At 50.2% G+C, this 20,030-nt stretch overlaps 10 protein-coding genes across 10 annotated transcripts; 4 read left to right on the top strand and 6 right to left on the bottom strand.

The window, feature by feature from the left end:
- Positions 1 to 1,592: 1,592 nt before the first annotated feature.
- Positions 1,593 to 2,811, top strand: BDP81DRAFT_332638 (cellulase; the record flags this gene model as incomplete). The annotated part of the gene is made up of 2 exons (XM_060585607.1): positions 1,593 to 1,952; positions 2,008 to 2,811. The coding sequence occupies 2 exons, from the start codon at positions 1,593 to 1,595 to the stop codon at positions 2,809 to 2,811; spliced, it is 1,164 nt and encodes a 387-aa protein (XP_060439272.1).
- A 1,481-nt stretch (positions 2,812 to 4,292) lies between these two features.
- BDP81DRAFT_465482 (hemerythrin HHE cation binding domain-containing protein) lies at positions 4,293 to 5,219 on the top strand (the record flags this gene model as incomplete). Its single annotated transcript, XM_060594284.1, has 3 exons — positions 4,293 to 4,379; positions 4,434 to 4,913; positions 4,980 to 5,219. The coding sequence occupies 3 exons, from the start codon at positions 4,293 to 4,295 to the stop codon at positions 5,217 to 5,219; spliced, it is 807 nt and encodes a 268-aa protein (XP_060439271.1).
- On the bottom strand, positions 4,953 to 6,655 carry BDP81DRAFT_384896 (uncharacterized protein). Its single transcript, XM_060586962.1, has 5 exons — positions 6,289 to 6,655; positions 5,723 to 6,209; positions 5,600 to 5,650; positions 5,449 to 5,548; positions 4,953 to 5,383 (listed from the first exon to the last, which is right to left on the bottom strand). Exons 1-5 carry the CDS (start codon positions 6,329 to 6,331, stop codon positions 5,309 to 5,311), a joined length of 756 nt encoding a protein of 251 aa, XP_060439270.1. The 5' UTR covers positions 6,332 to 6,655; the 3' UTR covers positions 4,953 to 5,308.
- A 572-nt stretch (positions 6,656 to 7,227) lies between these two features.
- BDP81DRAFT_439922 (beta-lactamase) lies at positions 7,228 to 8,872 on the bottom strand. Its single transcript, XM_060591454.1, has one exon. The coding sequence runs from the start codon at positions 8,524 to 8,526 to the stop codon at positions 7,357 to 7,359; it is 1,170 nt and encodes a 389-aa protein (XP_060439269.1). The 5' UTR covers positions 8,527 to 8,872; the 3' UTR covers positions 7,228 to 7,356.
- Positions 8,873 to 9,055: 183 nt separating this feature from the next.
- On the bottom strand, positions 9,056 to 10,137 carry BDP81DRAFT_475809 (uncharacterized protein). The gene has a single exon (XM_060594752.1). It carries the CDS (start codon positions 9,639 to 9,641, stop codon positions 9,255 to 9,257), a length of 387 nt encoding a protein of 128 aa, XP_060439268.1. The 5' UTR covers positions 9,642 to 10,137; the 3' UTR covers positions 9,056 to 9,254.
- A 765-nt stretch (positions 10,138 to 10,902) lies between these two features.
- Positions 10,903 to 12,418, top strand: BDP81DRAFT_439920 (trichothecene 3-O-acetyltransferase). Its single transcript, XM_060591453.1, has one exon. The coding sequence runs from the start codon at positions 10,952 to 10,954 to the stop codon at positions 12,281 to 12,283; it is 1,332 nt and encodes a 443-aa protein (XP_060439267.1). The 5' UTR covers positions 10,903 to 10,951; the 3' UTR covers positions 12,284 to 12,418.
- Positions 12,356 to 13,678, bottom strand: BDP81DRAFT_465478 (uncharacterized protein; the record flags this gene model as incomplete). The annotated part of the gene is made up of 4 exons (XM_060594283.1): positions 12,356 to 13,083; positions 13,142 to 13,214; positions 13,279 to 13,438; positions 13,503 to 13,678. The coding sequence occupies 4 exons, from the start codon at positions 13,676 to 13,678 to the stop codon at positions 12,356 to 12,358; spliced, it is 1,137 nt and encodes a 378-aa protein (XP_060439266.1).
- Positions 13,679 to 15,298: 1,620 nt separating this feature from the next.
- Positions 15,299 to 15,608, bottom strand: BDP81DRAFT_399582 (uncharacterized protein; the record flags this gene model as incomplete). Its single annotated transcript, XM_060588592.1, has 2 exons — positions 15,299 to 15,528; positions 15,596 to 15,608. 2 exons carry the CDS (start codon positions 15,606 to 15,608, stop codon positions 15,299 to 15,301), a joined length of 243 nt encoding a protein of 80 aa, XP_060439265.1.
- Positions 15,609 to 15,915: 307 nt separating this feature from the next.
- Positions 15,916 to 17,788, bottom strand: BDP81DRAFT_485010 (uncharacterized protein; the record flags this gene model as incomplete). The annotated part of the gene is made up of 3 exons (XM_060595133.1): positions 15,916 to 16,085; positions 16,137 to 17,318; positions 17,519 to 17,788. 3 exons carry the CDS (start codon positions 17,786 to 17,788, stop codon positions 15,933 to 15,935), a joined length of 1,605 nt encoding a protein of 534 aa, XP_060439264.1. The 3' UTR covers positions 15,916 to 15,932.
- A 300-nt stretch (positions 17,789 to 18,088) lies between these two features.
- BDP81DRAFT_276905 (uncharacterized protein) lies at positions 18,089 to 18,379 on the top strand (the record flags this gene model as incomplete). The annotated part of the gene is made up of 1 exon (XM_060582973.1): positions 18,089 to 18,379. A coding segment is annotated over one exon (291 nt), but the record flags the coding sequence as incomplete, so codon positions are not given.
- Between the last annotated feature and the right edge of the window lie 1,651 nt (positions 18,380 to 20,030).

The raw sequence follows: 20,030 nt of genomic DNA, 5'->3' as shown, positions 1-20,030 counted from the left end.
ACTCGGTCTGTGTAAGTTAATGTCGCAAGTCTCGTTGGTTTTAATAATGATCTCAACCAATGCACTGTTGTCCTAGAGTGGATGGAACACAATACCATTGTGTCTTTTGTAGCCAAATACCTGAGATCAAGAATGACCTGTCAAAGAGCAGTGTGAACCTCTTGGTGAAGATCATCAGCCTTTCTACCATCTTCGCTCAAGACTATACCATTCGTCCAATCAATGACCAAGTCTTTGGGATGAAGACGGGATTGGTGCTGACCATATTAAGACGTGCTGTTCATCCAGTAGCGGTTACAAACTTCCCATCCGCTTCCGCTACCCCTCTTCCCGAGGGACCACTATGTGAATGCTTTCTTGCTATACATAGACCAATCTAATAAGGCCCTTCGTCTTTGTGTTGAAACTTTGCCCGAATTATCCTTTCGCAAGATGTCATGTCCCTCTCGCCTCTTCGACATTCGAGGTCAACTGAGATTGGAGATGATGTTCGGACAAGAAGGTCCTTCCGTCGCACAGATCTACGACTGTCTCGGCAGTCATGTTCCGTAACCTGCATCTGGCATTGGCTATCGACATTGGTGAAGTGGCTGCCGGCGTTGATGCCAAGATGCCAAGCCGCGACTTCTCCGAAGGCTTGCAGCAGGTTACCCAAGTCAACACAAAACTCACGACCGCATAGCCATATGTTCATGATTCCAAAAGCATCGTGGACATTCTCAAAATTGCTCTTGCGAAACCGAGTTTTTGTGGATGGCCAATTTTACGGAAACACTGAGACGTGGCGTCGAGCCGCGATGGGAACATCCAACGGCGGGAACCGGGCCTTCTTACCCCTTGTGCTCACTCACAACTTCATTCCAGTCGGATTCATCACTGGTGGGATTGTGAATAAGGATTCATCATATTCTGCTGTACCGAAAAATGCTCGAGTCGTAGTCATGTGTTGTAAAGTGCGCTCCGATGGCCCGATGCAAACTCGGAGGCAGCGACTCCGGCTCGACCGCCCACCAAAGACCACAACTTTTCCGACATCGCAGGTCCCGTTCTTCCACTCTTGGAAATGAATCTTATTTTTATTGGTCCTACGTAGTCGCATTTCTTCGAGGTCACCTGCCCCTTCTCCGGATTGTGTGTTTCCAGTGAGCCGGTCCGACGTTGTTGTCGTCCTCATCATGAGTCCATGGCACCTGCGGCTCTAGGAATGCCGGCCCCCAAGGAGAAACAGGCTAGGGACCCCGGTCTATATCACGCTCTTCACGGGGCGGGGAGCCGATGATATAAGGCTACTTCGCAACAGAGCACATTAAGATACCCCCTGCGAGAACGGTAGCGAGTCGGGCGGGACATGCGACCCCACGGGGGCTCACGACTTTGATGGTGAAAGAGGGAAGGTGCCACGGAGTAGAGGGTTCCATGACCCGACGGAAATATGACCATGGGTCAACGGAAGCTTGGTAGGATACATCTGGAAGCCAGGCATATAAGAAGACAGCCAAGGATATGCGCCGAGACATATTTGACAGCTGCTTCTTCACCCAGTCATCCAGATATTCAAGAGACGCAAGGAGTACACGCAACTCTCACTCGCCATGAAGTACATTGTTTCTCTCGGAGCCCTCGTCGGCGCCGTATCAGCCCAAGCTGGTGCCTGGGCTCAATGTGGTGGCTCAGGATGGACTGGTGCGACGACATGTGTCAGCGGCTATGTATGCTCTGCTACGAACCAATGGTACAGCCAGTGTATTCCCGGAACAGCTGCGTCGTCAACTACACTCGTCACGAAGACGACTTCTACCACCAAGTCAACCGCGACAGCAACTTCTCCTCCTGCCAGCTCTCTAGGCTGGAAGTGGTTCGGTGTTAACGAGGCCGGAGGTGAATTCGGAGAGAAGACGCTGCCTGGTACTTGGGGTACGGACTTTATCTTCCCCGATACATCTACCATTACCGTGAGTACCAAAACATACGCCGGGGTGATGGCACGCGAGACTTACAACCTTTTAGACTCTCCGCGGTCAGGGATACAACACCTTCCGCGTCCAATTCAAGATGGAGCGCATGACTCCTAACTCCCTGACGGCAGGTTTCAACACCGCCTACCTAGCAAATCTCACAACCGTCATCAACCACATTACCTCAAGCGGAGGCTGGGCTGTCTTGGACCCCCACAACTATGGACGGTTCTACGACAACATTATCACTGATACTGGTGCTTTCCAAACGTGGTGGAAGAACTTTGCCACCCAGTTCAAGAGCAATGATCACGTCATCTTTGATACCAACAACGAGTATAACACTATGGACCAAACCCTCGTTCTCAACCTGAACCAAGCAGCCATCAATGGTATTCGCGAAGCAGGAGCAACGCAGTATATTTTCGTCGAAGGAAACCAGTGGTCCGGCGCTTGGTCATGGGTTACGGTGAACGATAACATGAAGGCCCTCACCGACCCCCTGAACAAGATCGTCTATGAAATGCACCAGTACCTCGACTCAGATAGCTCCGGCACTTCAACAGCGTGTGTTTCTACGACTATCGGTGTCGAGAGGGTCACTTCTGCCACGAACTGGCTGCGCCAGAACGGCAAGATTGGTTTCTTGGGCGAATTCGCTGGCGGAGCCAACACCCAGTGCCAGACCGCCGTCAAGGGTATGCTCGACTACCTCAAGGCCAACTCAGACGTGTGGACGGGGGGGGCATACTGGGCTAGTGGGCCGTGGTGGGGTGATTATATCTACAGCTTTGAGCCTCCTTCTGGTACGGCTTATGTATATTACAACTCCTTGCTCAAAGGGTATGTTGCGTGAGGCTGTTGGAGATGAGGCTCAGCCTCAGCCTTGCGCGTTATGTGGCCCAAGGAAGGTGCTCTTAGGAAGTCTAAACTGAATTTAAGGCCATGCTTATGTCTGTACTTCGCTGTAGATATTCACTTCGTATATGCTATTCGATTCTCACCCACATGAGAACATCAGCCTGAAGCTGAGAAACCAGGGACTTGCCCTGATTATGAGTCATAACGAGACTTGAGCTGCTATCGTAATGAATAGATCGAAAGGATATCACTTGTTGTGTTGAAGTGGTTGACGCGGTAGACGCTGATATATCATTGCCGCATGCTCTTGCGGTCCTCCGGCTCCGAGCCGCGTAGCCGGCCGACCGGCCCCACACACATCGGGAAAGTGGATCACGCCCGGAGCAATCTGGCATGGACCTTCCCTCGCCCGCAATACTTTACTGCATCAAGCAGTAATAATACAAGGCGCATATTGATTTCGTGCTTCCATCTTATAGTTGAGACTTCCGTCTAACTATCGTGATTTCAATCCCATCGTTAAGAATTAGATAAGGCCACTTAGATGAAAGGGGAGTAATGCGATGCCCAGTGGGTTCGCAGTCCCTTCGCTAGACAGGTATAGGTAGATGAAAGAATGATCTGCCGCTTCATAAATTCCAAGCGTTTATCTCTACTATCATGTCTACCTCTATCACTACCTTAAACTCCTTCTTTCTCTCTGTCTCTCTCTCTTTCTCTCTCTCTCTCTCTCTCTCTCTCTCTCTCTCTCTCTCTCTCTCTCTCTCTCTCTCATATTGTTATTACTCCTATCATGAACCCTACCCTCTATTTCGTTGAACGTATTCTCGAGGGAATACTTTCCATATACTATAGAAAGACAATGGTATTGAGGATGATGTTAATTATAAGAGAGGAGGTTGGCTATGTATTATACTGTATATTATCTTATCACCTACTTGAGAGCCAGGAATTTTAGAAATTTCACTCCCCAAGTAGACACCTTCAATTCGTCGCCGACAGCTCCAAGACCATCATATCCACCGGGGCTCAGTCTCAGTCCAGCTTATCTATGGCGTCCACGCCAAATGCCCACGGACATGGTTGGCTCAGTAGTCAGGCACCCTCTAATGTGACTAGCGCGCCACGTTGAGTTCGCGAATGTGTTCGCGTCCAATGGGAGAAAGGGCAACGAAGCTGACTTGCGTTCAGACTCTCTAAAGGGAGAGGTTTGTGTGCCTGGACTTTGTCTCAAGTGTTCTTACGTCCTGCTCCGAGCTGTAGTTTCCATGATCGCAAGCCACCGCTGCGTCAAATTTAGAAATGGCGTCGAACCAGCTTCGGGAAAGGCATGGAACTCGTGCACACATTAATTACGTCCACGAATTATTGATAAATGCTAGATGCGCTGTATAGATACATCGCAGTCTCGAGAATTATCCAAATTCCTCATCCACCTTGAAGGCTTGCCTAACCTGCAACCATTAACTGACAACCATGACGCCCGTCTACGCTGACCATCCTTACTCTCTGATACCAACACCAATCTATCAAAATTCGATGGTTGAGAAAGGTGCCACCGAGGTTTTTCTGCCAAGACAGAGCAGCGAGATTCTGACGCGCCGCTAATCCAAGCAGCCCGACATGTTCACTCGCATTGCCTCCGAGATGGCTCTTGTCCACAACATGATAATCCGGGGCCTCAATTCAATATACCTTCAAGCACCACACGTCAAGGCATCTGAATCGGAATATTTTATTCAGTGCATTCTGGCTTGGTACAGTCTGTTGCACGTCCACCACTCCGGCGAGGAAGAGCAGTTCTTCCCGGCAATCGATGAGCTGTCGGGCCAAAAGGGGTTGATGGATGGCAACGTCGCTCAACACAAAGAGTTCCACGATACGCTGGCGAAGTTCAAGGCATACGTCGACATATGTGTGTCCGGAAATGACAGGATGGATGGTGCAAAGCTTGTGACCTTGATCGATGGCTTCGGCGACGTGTTGACGAAACATCTTCGGGATGAGATCCCAAGTATCCTGGAGCTCAGGATGTTTGGCGTGGACAAGATGGCATCGTTGGAGAAGATATTTGAAGAAGAGGGAGAGAAAAGCATGGTGAGTTACGTTTCCTCAACCACCTATTCATCGCGATTGGCTGACGTTTTCAACTCTTACTCATAGAAAACTCTCGGCTTGATCAAGGGCCTGCCATTCTGCTTGTCGAATCACGATGTTGCTTTCGAAGACGACCAGTGGGCTAGCTGGCCTCCTGCGCCACCAGTCGTCAAACTTATCTGCAGGCACATCACATATCGCTTCAAGAAGAAGTGCTGCAAGTTTTCCGCATGTGACAAGATGGGAAATCTCAAGCCCCTGTACGCTGTTGCTCACGAGGATACCAAGGCCGAGCCAGCGAAGTAGATCATCAATCACTCCATTCTTTAGTTGCAAGCTGGCTACTCTGCAAGGCCCGTCTCTCATCTACATGATTAATGGTTCGAGCCGTCATTTCACCAGGGAATCTCCTGGCCGTTGATGACGTTGATGAACTTGCCCGAAGTACCTTCGCGGGTTGCTTTATCGATCTATTGACAATGAGTTAGCCCACCAAAGTCCGAGCTATCTGGAGAAACCTAGATGATTGACTCACCAAGTCTATCGTCTTCGAAGTGCTCTCCTCGATAGTGTGAGGTGCCTCTTTGAGTCCCACAATCCGTGCACCAATGTTACCCATATCTGTTTGTACGTGGCTACGCCTCATATTAATGGAAGCCCCTGAGATAGCCCTAGAAGTCACTTACCCAGGGTGGATGGCAAATGCGACCAGCGAAGGGTTCCCAGCGTGGATAGCTCTGGTTTGAACGAGTGGTAAGTGAACTTATCTCAGGATCTCATCCACCATCCCACTTCTCATAATCACTTACATGGTAAACCAGTCCTGGGCAGCCTTGGACACACCGTAAGCACCGGCGTAGAACGCCATGTATTTCTCACAGTTGGTGATAGACCCAGCACCGCTCGACACCGACACCCACTTCGGTGAACTGGACTTGTCGAGAAGCGGCTTAAAAGCCTGGAAGAGACGGATGGGGCCCAGGGTGTTAACCTGCAGGGCATATTCCACGGTCTCGATCTCGGCGGTGTCCAGCTTCTTGGGTGGCATCGGACCCATGCCGGCGTTGGCGATGATGAGGTCTACATGCTCAATTCCAGCTGCTTCGACGTCCTTGAAGGCTTGAAGAGTGTCGGTTGATGAGGTGCTATCGATGCCGACGAGGACGAGCCTGGAGCCTTCTGCCTTGGGAAGTTTGTCTAGATCTTGCGATGCTGGGGCCTTGGTGTCTCGTACGCTACCGATGACAGTGTGGTTGGGTCGAGCGAGGTACTTCTCCAGAAGTCCCTTGCCAATACCTGGTGCGCCATTAGAATCGAGACGTCAAAACCTGCTCAACCGGGTTGAGGTTCGGTCAAGACAAGGAAGAGTGCTCACCTTTATTGACTCCGGTGATGAGTACAACAGTGGATAGAGACATTGTCTCGTATTTGCCGAGTTTTAGATAGCTTTGGGACTTTGATATCAAGCAGAGAGTTTTAGATTGAAGACAGCGAGAATCAATGCAAGATCGATGCCAGGCACACAATCTGTGCTCAGGATTTCTTGAGACGATAGAAATTTGCGCAGTCCCCTTATAAAATCTTGAAGCACTTACAAACTCTTTGAAGCCTATGAAATAAGACAATCCGTCTAGTCTTTTCTTGGCCAAGTGTCGTTCGCTTTTGGACTAAATTGCTTCCTAAGGTAAGAGGTACATCGCAGGTGAGGGGTTGACTGTTGTTTGGAAATGCGGCAGCGGAATACTTGCTGCCTGTTTATCTGGAAACCAACCCGAGCCAGTCGTATCGAGAAAATGGGCAAAATTATGCGGGGCCACAGACGTTGCCATTGTGTTGTTGGTGCATATCCGTGGAGAAAAGTTGCATAGCATATGCGGTTGGAGTGAGAGTTCGGCTCGCGGCTATGGTCTGGGCCCACCTGGTATATGACATTCAACAATGCGAGCTCATGCCAGGCCTTTTGTCCAACCAATCACAATTGCTTGGTAGAGCTAAAAAATGCTTGTTTCTAAACTTCTGCCTGCCGTGTGCGGAACTTGAGAAGTTTGATTTCACGCAGGCACCAATCTCGGTGTACTCCTGAGTTGAGTCCTTGCCACATCGATGTCAGGATCATAAATTCCGTAGGTGAATTAGGTAGTAAGGGTGACTGAGAGTTCTACCTTAAGTGGTGTTATCCGATCAGCTGCTAGAGGCGTCAACACATCCGTCTCCAGTCTTTCTCGAATTCTGCACGCTCTATTTCGAAGTTATCCATAGGCGAATACAAGGGAAATAAGGTCGGATTATTCAATAATTTGTTAACGCCCTTTCACACAGTTCATACAGGTGTATTAACGCTATCTAGCAGGTGGTGAGGTATCTTTAGCTAAGCAACGTACATGATCTGCCTTGGAGACTAGGCGGTCATGCTGTACAAGGAAGAAACCTGTACAGTCCCGCCTCAATGCTCCTCTAATGCCTTGTAAATGGCCCTGATGTAAGACTTCGCAGCGTTGTTTCCTAATCCCGACATGGACATCTTATTCATGACGTATGCGATGGTGAGTTTCCTATCCAGATCCATGACGACGAACGATCCGCCGAGGCCTCCCCAAAAGCAAACACGTCCGTTGGGCAGGAAATCAGCAGCCGCTGTACCACCTTCGCCCGTAATGCCGAATCCAACACCAAAACGCATAGGCGCGCCGATAACGAGATCAATCCCGTTGGATTGCTGGTCAAAGATGAGGTCGATGGTCTCCTGTGAGAGGAAACGTTTGCCGTCGACGCTGCCACCGAGACTGATGATTGAGAGGATCTGCGTGAGCGCGTGGGCGTTGGCGTGCCCGCTACCGGCCAGGATGTCGCCTTGACGCCAGGTAGAGCCGTTGCCAAAGTCCGATGGGAAGGGCCGGGGGTTCATGGTCTTGAACGTTATAGAGCCCGGCTGGGGACCCATTCCGGGACTCATCGGAGGCATGTGCGCAGGAATAACATCCGTCGTCCGGGGGAGCTCTTTCTCGGAAACGCCAAAGTGGAAGTCTGCGCCCAGTGGCTTCGCGATCTCTTCCATGATGAAGTCTCTAAGCGTTGTGCCTGTCGCGCGACGGACGATGGCTGCCAGCAGATGACCAAACGTGAATGAGTGATACCCTGATGCTGTGCCAGGTGCCCACCACGGTGCTTGCGTAGCCAGTTTCGCTGCAGCTTCGTCGAGGTCGGATATGTCTTCGAAAAAGAGCGGCCCATCGGCATCCCAGCCGGATACACCTGAGGTGTGAGAGAGGATATGGCGGATCTCGATATCTTCTTTGCCATTGGCAGCGAATTCGGGCCAATGTTTTGAGACCTTATCGTTGATTGAGAGGACTTTGCGGTCGATAAGAATGAGGATGGCGAGACTGAGCACTGTTTTCGTGGAGGAGAAGATGGTGACAATGGTGTCTTTGTTCCATGGCTTGGTGCGTTCCTTGTTCGTATAGCCACCCCATAGGTCTACAACGTCGTTGCCATCGATATTGACGGCGATGGCAGCGCCGACTTCTTCCCCGGAGTCGATATTGTCCTGGAGTTGTTTGCGTACCTCTTGGAATATAGGGTCGCAAGTCCCGTGTGTCTGTGTTTGTGCCATGATTGCGAAACTGATAACTAACTACAGACTTGATTGAGCTGTAAGGTGCCGTGAGTGTTGATTGAAAACCCGATGATGAAGACTGAGTCTACAAAGCTCCTAGAGTACACCAAGATATGCTCTGATTATATAGTTGATCTGTATTTCAAAGATGCCCCGCATTATCGGTAGTTGTTCATTCCGAGTCATCACGGTTATGAATGCAGGCTGACAAACTGTAGGTCCCCTTTCCGCCCTAGGGCGTCTCGCGGTGTTCGTTATCGCATTCACAGTGCAGTGTCGGTGGCTACCCGCCGACTTGCCGGACGTCAGAGCGGCGCCCGGCGCCTGAGAAGTCGGTGCTTCACCCGCCGACTGGCCGGGTTTGTCTGAGTCCAGTGCCTGAGCAGGTGGCAGGCATGCAGGTCGGAAGTGCTTCTTAGCGCTGTAGTTGCTAGTATCCCCGCTGCTGACTGTCGCCAATCAAAGTCGGCTTCAGGCGCAGGCCATGTGGATATCGCTCAACTTCCGAGATACCCCGGAAATAAGCAAGATGAGGGTCTGTCGGCCAGTGCATCAGCCGATGGCTGGTACGGATGGTCTCGCCTTGCAGGCTTGGTGGTAGTACCTGGGTAATTGTGCAAATCAGGGCTTTGAATGAGACAGAACGAACCGGAAGGATTCGACTCAATGAACGATCCTAAAGCCAGAAGCTGTCTCGTAGGTGATAGGTCTTGCTATTCACAGCCTCACATCTGGGCAGCAACGTGTTCCTCCCAGTTTGAACCGAACATAGCCTCAGCCTGTGCCCTCAACACCTTCTCCTCTTCGGCATGCTTCTTCAAACGTAGGTAAATCCACTGCTCCTTCTCCGTCTGATCGCTTATCCCATGGAGTTCTCTAATGTCGTTCTTGATCTCTGCAGCCGTCTCTGCTGCCTCTTCCCGGCTAGCTTTCGCTACTTTCACACCTTCTCTGGCCATGCTGAGCACTGTGATAAGCTCCTCCTTCTCGGCCTTGAGCTCGTCTCGGCGTCTTATGGCTGCGGCGCGTCCACGGCTTTCGTTTTCGATCTGCCGCTCTAAGAGGGCAACATTGCCTTGGATTTCGGACAAGCGAAATTGGATGACAGGCATCTTTTACTCTTCAAGATCTTTTACCTGGCTCCTTGCAGTGTATTCTTCTTGCATTTGGGCGTTGAGCCTCTCGAACAGAGAGCACTCGAAAGTGGTCAGGTTTGTGTGCGTCTTCGAAGTGCCGCAGCCGTGGCAGGGTCCGAATTCGTCAAAGGCGCCTGTGCGGCTGGCAAAGTACAGCGGGGAGTCCATTTGGATATCTACTATAATGAACTATGTTTGGATAGTGGACGGCGTCGATATAACGGAGGTGCGGGTAGTTTGATTGATGCGTGTGTGGTTCGGAATGCGGCGTTGAAAACACCAAAGACTCCCCCAGTCAGGGGGGATGGATGATGGCGATGATGAGGACTATGATTTGTGAGAGTGGAAGAAGTGTCAAGAAAGTTCGCTGCAGGGTATATCAATTTTGATCGCAGGTGAAACAGACTGCCACGTGATCTCTCACACAGCCCTTGCTCTCATTTCTCAAAGTCTTATTGAGGATAGAAACATGATGGGAACATGAGTCTATCACGTAGGTAGGTGATTGAGAAACGATTCGGGATCAATTCGGGAACGATTCGCCTGATTGGACCATGATTGGAAATAAGGCTTCGATGAGTTGGTCTCCGCATGCCCCGTGCGCAGGTACGTACCGGGCATCGAGTTCTCAGCTTCTTAAGTCTGACTATTATTAGTAACTATAGAATTAACTAAGTTAACTAACTAGTACTTGTTGATTTATATGTCAGCATCTATAGTTACACCGGGCGGCAAATAACAAAACCCTCAACCTTTCGTCCCTTGAGAGAGTATTCCGATCTGATAGCTATAGAAACTCGAAGAAAGAGGCACGACGATGATGGCAGCGGGGTGAGGGATATTGGCGATAATGATAATACCAACGACGATGCATACAATAAGTACGATTCTAATAGAGACATGAGGGAATGTGCTACAAGTCAAAACCACCACAGCCTGAGTACCGTACCTCAGTGGGCGACGGGGGACAGTTGTGCATGTAAGAAAGCCCAGACCAATGAGGGGCGGACATTGCGCTGAGCCACAATGATTCATAGTGGGTTTTCAGCGTTAGTGGGTGTGACAATGCTGTGAATAGTTCATGTTGGTCTACCTACCTAACCTGCAAGTCTCGCCCAATCATCCACACAGGATGCGATCCCGGGCTTACGGCCACTTCCTTCCGACCTCACCTCACCCAGCAGTCACTTTTACTATTTATACAACAGTACGACTGACCCCTTCACATGTCCGACACTTCAATTGCCTATTCTAGTCCTCCTATCTAGCAAGTCACTTCCAGCAACATGAACGAACCTATCGAGATTCTTGGCCAGCAGCCAGCTCTGAAGATCTACACCCAGATAGCGGTCTGCTTTTCCGTCAAAGATGAGCAATCATACGCAAACATCACCAAAACTCTGTCATGCGGTCTCGAGCGGCTGACTGAGAGTTTTCCCTGGGTCGCGGGGCAGATCATAAACGAGGGCGCGAGCGAAGGTAACACAGGTATCTTCAAAATCGCACCGCATGAAGCTACCCCGCCCTTGATCATCAAGGATTTGAGAAACGACCCCTCAGTATCGTCGATGAAAGACATGAAAGCTTCCAACTTCCCCTTCAGCATGCTAGACGAAAGCATCATCTGTCCTCGCTCAACTCTTCCGATTGACTCTAATCTGGTAGGCAAGCCAGAGCCAGTCTTCATCACCCAAGCCACCTTCATCAAAGGCGGGCTCATTCTAGCGTTCCTCGGCCATCATCAAGTACTAGATGGCACCGGGCAAGGGCAACTCATCAAACTCTTATCCAAGGCGTGCAAGGGTGAATCTTTCACTGAGGAGGAAGTAGCAACTGGAAACCTGACGCGCCACAATATCATTCCCCTCCTCGAAGACTACAAGGGCGGGCCCGAGACCGATGCGATGATCATTAAGCCATCAGCAACTCCAGCTACAGCACCTGCCACATGCAGCTGGGCCTATTTTGACTTCTCGTCAGCTTCTTTATCAGCCCTCAAGTCAATGGCTTCAGAAACAGTCAAGTCGGGCTACATCACAACAGATGATGCTATCACCGCCTTCATCTGGCAGTCAATCAGTCGCATTCGCGCGAGTCGCCTAGCACATGACGCGGAAACTAAACTCGCTCGAGCCATCAATGTGCGAGGATATATGGACATCCCTCAAACATTCCCTGCACTCATACAAAGCATGACGAACAACTCCATGGCGATCAGGAACCTCGCCGAGAGACCCCTAGGGGAAGCAGCATCTCAACTCCGATCGACAGTGAACCCCGCCGCCTTGAGCTATGGAGTGCAAGCATTGGCGACGCTCATGGATCAGGCAGCCGATAAGAGTGTCTTCTCTTTCACTGGGACCCTTCGTCTCGACAGAGACTTGGCCTTCAGTTCGTGGGCGAAACTCGACCTCTATGAGCACGACTTTGGGCTGGGATTTGGCAAGCCTGAGTCGGTCCGGAGACCGCAGTTTAGACCCGTGGAAAGCCTTGGGTACCTCCTTCCCAAGGCATCGGATGGCAGCATCGCACTCGCAATATGTTTGAGGGACGAGGATATGGAGGCATTGAAGAAAGATGAATTATGGTTGAAGTATTCAAAGTACATAGGAGAATAATTATCGGGCAGTCTAGGCCCTTGAACAAATGTCATGTGTTGGCCCACTCTCCATCTGATGTCACAAGAGCAATTACCCTTCGTAGACATAGCAGAAAGGAGAGCCGCCAATTCCAACCGTGCTCATCAGGTCCCTCAGCTTTCTTGGCTCGGCCAAAGGGCGAAGATCAACCAGGTCGTCCAAAGTACCGTTGCGGCTCGGCGGAACATTCTGCATCGTGACAGTACCAAAGATATCCTGTCTGTTCTCCCAGTCGAGAATCTGCCAGATCCAATAAACGCGGTCAATCTGGCTGTGGTGCAAGAAGAAAGCAGGGTCAGCCGGAGAGATGAAGAAGTTGTTGCCAGAGTCGCCTCCGAGCTGCCAGTGACCAGCAGCATGAACTCCTAGCTCAAGGGGGTTGATGTAGCGATCATCGCCGTTCAAGAAACCCCAAAACGACTCAAGCGTATTGTGCTCAGTCAGAAGGAGCGTTGTGTTCCGGAACGTGGTGTGTCGAGAAGAGACGTGCTTGTTTAGGTCGCGCTGCAGGCAGCGCGGGTCAGCAGCGAGGGGGGTGTCGGTGTTCTGAACGACGGGGAGGTTGACGGTCATGTTGGAGAAGGGGCCCGACATGACGCAGCCGCCGCCGGATCCGGGCTCAAGTTTGAGGGTTACGTTGGTGTAAGCCTGATGAATCTCGAGACCGTCATGGGGAACAAAGGCGCCGTTGCTGCCGATGGAAGTGTCTGATCCGTCAAAGACGGGTGATAGGGCAGGGTCTTGAGCATCGTGACCCCACTCCCAGAAGGGGAATGTGCCTGACAAATCAAGTCAGATGTTTTACTGGTAGACGCTATTGAAATTGCGAGAGCTTACCAGTATAACCGCATTCGCGGACCTTTTGCTCAAACACATCGGTGTACAGGCGGTGCCAGAGCTGGAAGTTGGCCTGAGCAGAGGAACAAGAGGAACGTTAGCCATCGGCACAATACGATTCATAGATGCACTCTTACCGTTCTGTGAATGACAGGAGTCTGCTTGAGGTGGATAGCCACAAAGTCGTCATACAACGTTTTCGCAGCAGGCATCACTCCCAGCTTATACAAGCTCGGGGAACTCTGCATACACTCGATGGCGGCTACAAACGCTCTTCGCTGCTCTGCGGGAAGCGTCCTCCATTCTCAACGGACGCGAACTTTATCCGGCGTGCATGTTGAGTTTGCAAATCCTCCCAGACGTTGGTGTAGGGGCTTTGGAATTGGCGAGAGCCTTTGCCGCAAGTTGAGCGAGGGCGTCGCCGTTGTTGATGGCCTCCTGGGTGAGGTTGTAAGACTGCGCCGCGGCATTTACAGGAAGTAAGAGGGAAGAAGCAAGTAAAAGCGCCGAAAAGGTGCTGAGAAGAGAAGGACTCATGGTGAAAAAGAGTGGACGCCGAAAAATGCTCGACTGCTAGAAGTTTGGCCTTCTGGCACCGTCTATGAGTGATAGTTAGACTAGTTGACGAGGATACTACGGATAATAGAGCGGACTACGAAGCTCTTAAATCTAACAAGATGACTGCAGAACTCTATACAATCTCCTGATTCCAAGTGTCCGTGGGTCTCACTAAACCCATCCATGATCCATTTGGGATATGACTAGTTGCGGTTGCGGTGACAGCGTCATCCCGGGCCGGGAACATGAATCTCGTGGCATACTATACTAGTCTTTGAAGAATGTAGATTGCAACATCGCTTACAGGATCTCGACTCAGGGAACGAATGCGCGGATTGCGCGTGGGTTCCAACATCGAACCTTGTTCTCTGGGGCACCACCCTCAAGCCTTGTCAAGCGCGCCGAACAGCCGCGATGGCACGAGCAGACCCACGAGTCGCAACTTCTTGCTAACGTTCTTGAATTGCTTTTCCGTCGGAGTGGTCTAAGTCAGTGACTCGCATATGGACAGGGTGTATAGGGCTCTAGTCCTCACAGAGAAGGTAGGAGTTCAAACCCACGCTCCGAAAATAACCTTAATTTCATTGCTAAGTCTCTCGGGTGTAATTTCTGATGCAAGGTCACTCTCAATTGCAAACAAGCCTTTTGGCAACCGAGAATTGTAGACAGCTATTTTAGGTTTGTGAAACTGGAGTTGATAGAATAAGCTCTTTACTGGTCGGGAGCTTTTCGGTTCCGCGGCTCGGGGTCAACCCCAGTGCTTGCAGTATCTTGAGTTGCACTAGAGTGGGGGAGCAATCTATCTGAGTAGCATCGTCACGTCCTATAGAAAAACTAGTCATATTGTTAAAGATGGCCTTCCCCATGGAATCCGGATAGCTCCTTCCCTGGCACAGATCGTCCTCTTTAGGGCTATGCTCCAGACTTTGCCTCTACGTCGTTTTATAGGCAGGAACGTCCGCCGAATAGTAGACTACCTTAGATTGGCCATCGCTTAGCCAAGTCTCGCCAACCTGCGAATTCAGTGGCACTGCAGGCCAGGCTCTTGACGCTTCCATGCTCGCCTGCCAAGCCTTTATGTGGGATACCCACATATTGATTACAATGAGGACTTCAGCTTCACAAAGCTTTTGAGGACTTATCCACAGCTCCAACGCTTGTTCTCTTCGGCGGGATACGAGCCAGAAAGAAACACAATGCAACACTGCGAGCTTCCACTGACTCACTGACTACGGTCGTGAACTTGCCTTATGGACTCTAGCACGGTGCCTCGGAGACTAGAGTAGTGCAATTCGTTCTATGAGCATTTCGTGCGAACTGTAGATGTCCTAATCCAAACCTTTAAATTCCTGACTGTGTCTACTAGAGTCTTCTGGAGAAGCTTGCCAGGTGCTCTTTAGAAGGAGTGAAATCTATGCATGATGTTCACTATCACTCCAAAGACTGTCGAAACGAAAATTCGATTGAGTGCACTGATGTGCTGGCAAAACCTGCTCAGACAAAAATGAGCAGGATGCGCTGTCATTACGTCATAGTACGACTACTTAGTACTGATTAGCCTTCGAACTCCTGGCATCATCCTCATTCTAATTCCTTCCTTTAGTGTTTTCTCAAGCCGGACTTAGCCAAGCACTCTTCGGATCCGGGAGCAGCCCCGGTGCCGACAGCAGGGACGTGACTCCCACTCCCTTCGGTACCATTTGATCCCGAAGCATCTCCAAAGGCAGCCTGAGCCATGTAATTGGTCAACTTGAACAGGCCGTTGAGGATACTCAAAGTGCCCGTGTCATCGGAGTCAAGGGCTGAAATAAGCATAGCATTGCCGCACCCTGTACGAAGGGGTTACAATAAGCCAAGAACTTGTTCGTGCCGCCCCGTCACAAACCATAAACATACCTGTATTCTGCATGGTGTGGAGACTGCCCCTGGGGAAGATGGTCAGCTGCCTAGGGTTGAGTGTCGTAATGGCCGGCTCTGTGCCATTCTCTTCTTCTGCCGTCTACACTGGCGTTACTTCAGGCTGGAGTCTGACATTTGATTGAATCACAAGACTGGTAACGAGTGAGGGTATGGTAGCAAGACTATCAAAGCAGCAGGATGGCGCATCGACAGCCGTTGCAGGACGAGTGTTTGACTGCAGTAGGGTTCAAGATGCCGTGCGCTAACCGGACTCTTGTAGCTATCATAATGTGCGGCCTTGAGTAGGAATGAGTGCTCTCGTAAGGTAGCTCAATCAGAAATAACTGTCGTTCTCCTCGCTGAGTTCCAAGACAGCTATCATCTCCTCCAACACGCCTACAATGTTGTTATACACTGCTTCCTGCAATTCCGCTTTGGTCAAGTCGTAGCCATGGCCAAAGTCACAGCAAAGACACTTCCTTGTGATCTAGCCGTACTGCGGTCCGAGAGAAAAGCCTTGCCTTGACATTCGTCGGACCTTGACAATGTCGTCCAGGGTCTCGACTTCAAGCATTTGCCACTTATTAATCTGGATCAACGCCACTCCGAGGCTGTGTAAGCTGAGGTTTTCAATACCACAGAGGAGCTGGTCATAATCGACTCCCGTACTTCGGTAGCTTGCTGCTGCCCGGAAGTCTTCTGCAAAATCAGCTACTTGCCGGTCTGCGTTCTTCTGCGTTAGTCCAACGCCTACATGTAGTGTCTCGAGTGCTTTTGGCAAGTCCCCTTGACTCTGTGAGAAGATCGAGAGATCTTGCAGTCTCCATAAGTCGCTGAGCCATGGCGTCGAATGGAACCTGAGAATCGCTAGAACAAGAGACCGGGCAAGCTTGAGCTTGTCAACAGCAGACACGAAGTCGCGTGTGGAAGGGTCAAGTATCTGTAAGAGTGCCACCGCTTGATTGCGACAGGTCACATCACTGAGGCCTGGAAAGAACGAATGCCGATAGCCTGGATCTGTAGTGACATCGAGATGGCCGATACATGCTGCGATAGCCTTCTGCGATAGCAGCCGAGCCCCCTTTGTCAGTTCCCAGCAGAAGTCTTTCGTGTCGCGAAGATCACAAGACGAACTACATCTAGAGTCTATTTGCGGGGGGCTGATGTTATTCGCGATTGTCGAGAAGGCCGTTTCTTTAACCTGAATCACCCCTGACAGCTTGATCGCTCTGGGTATCTCTTGGCCGGCAGGCAGCATTGTAGACGGTAGCTTGGGATGATTCAGAGCCTCGGATCGTACGATAAGCTCTACAAGCGTGCTGGATACCGTCTCTTGAGAGTTGCTTTGACAGGCAACAGCAAGGCTTAGCTGTATCTCGTTGCAACAGTGCTCGCTCCCGGTAAAGGGCTTGACAAAATGTTTCTCGTGCACTACCTGTCGACAATTCCAGGCCTCTGACAGCCCCTCATGGAGGGCTTGTGATGCGCGGCGCGTTTTCAGCAAGCCTGCCCATTCACCTGGCGGAGGCGCTCTCGTCTTTACGCGGATCGACAATTCCCCTTTCTCAAGATGCAGAATCTGTGTTCTGAGCAAGGTGAGAGCCTTGGTGGACTCTTTCAGATCTCTTATTACTCGGCAGTATTCGGTCTCGTTGATGACAATCTTGAAACCAGTTTGTACCTTCCGCAGGCGCCGAATGGTGTCCTTCAATCGTTCGCCCTACAAATCATACATCAGTACAGTGAGTTAGTCAGACACTTTGTCAATGCATGAGCAATTGCCAGTCCATACCGTGTTTTGCTGGTCATACAAGGCCTCGAACTCCATGCATGTTTTTGGAGACTTCCGAGCGCTTCTGAGCAAGCCTTCATGGTGCACAGATATGCCTCGCGGCTGCTACCCAGCCACGTTGTGATCACCCGTTCTAGGTCTGGGCTCGTCCATTCGGGGTGGTTGGGATCGTCCAACATCTCTTCGACTGTTTGATCGTCGCGGTGCGCAAACTGCAGTAGAAGTTGGCATTTGTTCTTGAACAATCGCTCCTGGAACGTGAGAGTGAATCGGGTTCTCTTCACGACGGCTGAGTAGTGTTGAAAGTCATGGAACGTCTTGGATATAGCCTTATAGGACTGAAGAATAAAGCCGACAATTGGCACTACGCCGATGGCGCCAAGCACAAGTTCCGCCATGCCTCACGCGATGCTGTAGATGTAGCATGAGAAAATGGAAGATTCGACGATTTGCTCGCCCAGGACAGAGCCAGTCACCTGAGGTATTCGCCTCACCTGCACGGCTGCAGCGTGATCTGCCATGTTGTGATTCGGCCCACATACCCCTCTTTTACAACACATAACCTCACATCTTTGTCAGGTAACTTGCTTACCTAGGTAAGGTAGTCAACGCATGTACAGACCTCACGACTCGGTACAATGTCATTCCATCCTCATGAAAGTCTAGACGAACCAAACTTGGGGCCTGGTGAGAGCGAGCTTGGCCTGCTGCGAGGTCAAGAATGGGACTCTGGCGATCCCGTCAGGGACACCCGAAGTATTGTGGGTGTTCTTTGCGCAGAAACTATCCGGTCATTTAGGAGTGTTTTGCGGAGCGTGGAACATTGTGATGACATTCCTCAAGACAGCCAGCATTGTTTGAAGAAGGCTTGCGACGTTTTGACGCTATGGGCCTCAGGGTACAGCATTCTTGAAGGGGATCTAGATGTGGCTCTCGCAACATCATGGGTATTGCAGCGGTCCATGCTGGAGTTGCTATTATCGATTGGCACCTATCTTCTACGGAGTACGTGTGCTTCTTCGTTAATATCTCGTGCATGCGCAGCTAACTCTACAGAACTTACTCCCCTACTAAAATAAGAAGCTGCGATGGACATTGATTGTGTCGCATTGGAAACTGTTAAGAGCCCAGCCCTCGTGTGGCCACGTAGAGGTGATTTCTATATATAGAATCTAAGCTGACGAGAAGAGATTTACAAGCGGAGCTTCCGCAGAGGTAGAGCATAGGCATAATAAAGCCCGCGTAGTTAATTATATTAAAATATCCGGATATTAGCCCGGATTTATTAATCGGGTCTAGCCCGTAATATATACCCTTTTTTTTTATTTTACTAGATAGGTTCCGAGGCCTTCCTATTTTTTAACTATACTGTTATGGCCAGCTAGTCATAGTGAGGTATGTTTATAGAAGTTGAGGCTGCGGAACTAATAACGTTAATAGTAATGATCGGATGTAATAATTGGATGATTATTACACTTCGTTAAATAGTCTTGGTGTTACGACCCAACATGCACGACCAAGAACAGGGCCTGCCCCGCAGGCTTACGACGGTTACGATACGCCATACATGCACAAGGGAACACAAGGCACCCTCTCACGGAACGGAAGAACTATGGTACAAGTCACGTGATGATAAGATAAGGATCATTTGGGATCAATATGATCCAACACGACTTGGGGGCTAAACGATCATTCTGGATCAGAATGACCCAAGACGACCCAAGGGACAAGGGACATGTTCAGGATCAGGACTTGTATATAAGGATGGACTCGAGCTGGGCTCTAGGACAGACTTTCCATAGCTTCTTCAGCAATTAACTTCGTATCAGGATTAACATCCGCTTTCAGCTACTACCTTGACAAGACTACGATTGATCACCGAAGCCTTACCCACCCTTACGATTGACAGACATAGCTTCCCTGAAGCTATCCCCGACTACGATTACTGTTACCAGTTCCGCAGCCTCAACTTCTGCAAACTACCCCTACGACTAGCTGGCCGTAACAATATAACGACGATTAAATAGTCGAACTTTATAGGACTTCTGACTATAAGAAGGGGAATTGATATACCGGCGTCGCAAATTGATACACCGGCGTCGACCTTACACCGGCGTCGCTGTTCGACCTTTTGATTGGCTCAAAAAAACAATACCTCCCCATAAAGGCGGTGAGGGTGACTGCACTAACATGGCTATTCCTGCCCTCTTCTCTAACCTAAGCTCTGATTTGAGATTTCTAAAAGTACGTATTACAGCCTACTTATACCCCAGGTTTGTAAATCTCAAATAGAGACTATATAACCCCTCGAAAGGCCTATTACCTAACTACCTTTTGCGACGTAGTTACAAAGATTCATCGTCACTACAGACCATTTCCCACTGACTCCGTTTCCTCCGAACACTAGGCTACATCGGCCGTCCACTTACATGATTCCCTGTTATCCTCCCCTTACCAAGAACACTAGACTAGCTCCTTGTTTGTCGCTAGGATAAGCTTAATATCTAGCTTTGACTTAGCTAACTTATCTCTTATATAAGCCCAGCTAGCATCGACTTATTCTTACTCCCAGGTAGGCGGCCTCGCTTCTTACTACTTACGCCTTAGCTACTATAGGTAGTACGGGCTTATCTGGCTAAC

Source organism: Colletotrichum phormii (assembly GCF_030913505.1).
Source record: "Colletotrichum phormii strain CBS 102054 chromosome Unknown BDP81scaffold_30, whole genome shotgun sequence".
Lineage (NCBI taxonomy): Eukaryota > Fungi > Ascomycota > Sordariomycetes > Glomerellales > Glomerellaceae > Colletotrichum > Colletotrichum phormii.
The sequence above is the reverse complement of the archived record's forward strand: the minus strand, read 5'-3'. Positions and strand labels throughout refer to the sequence as shown.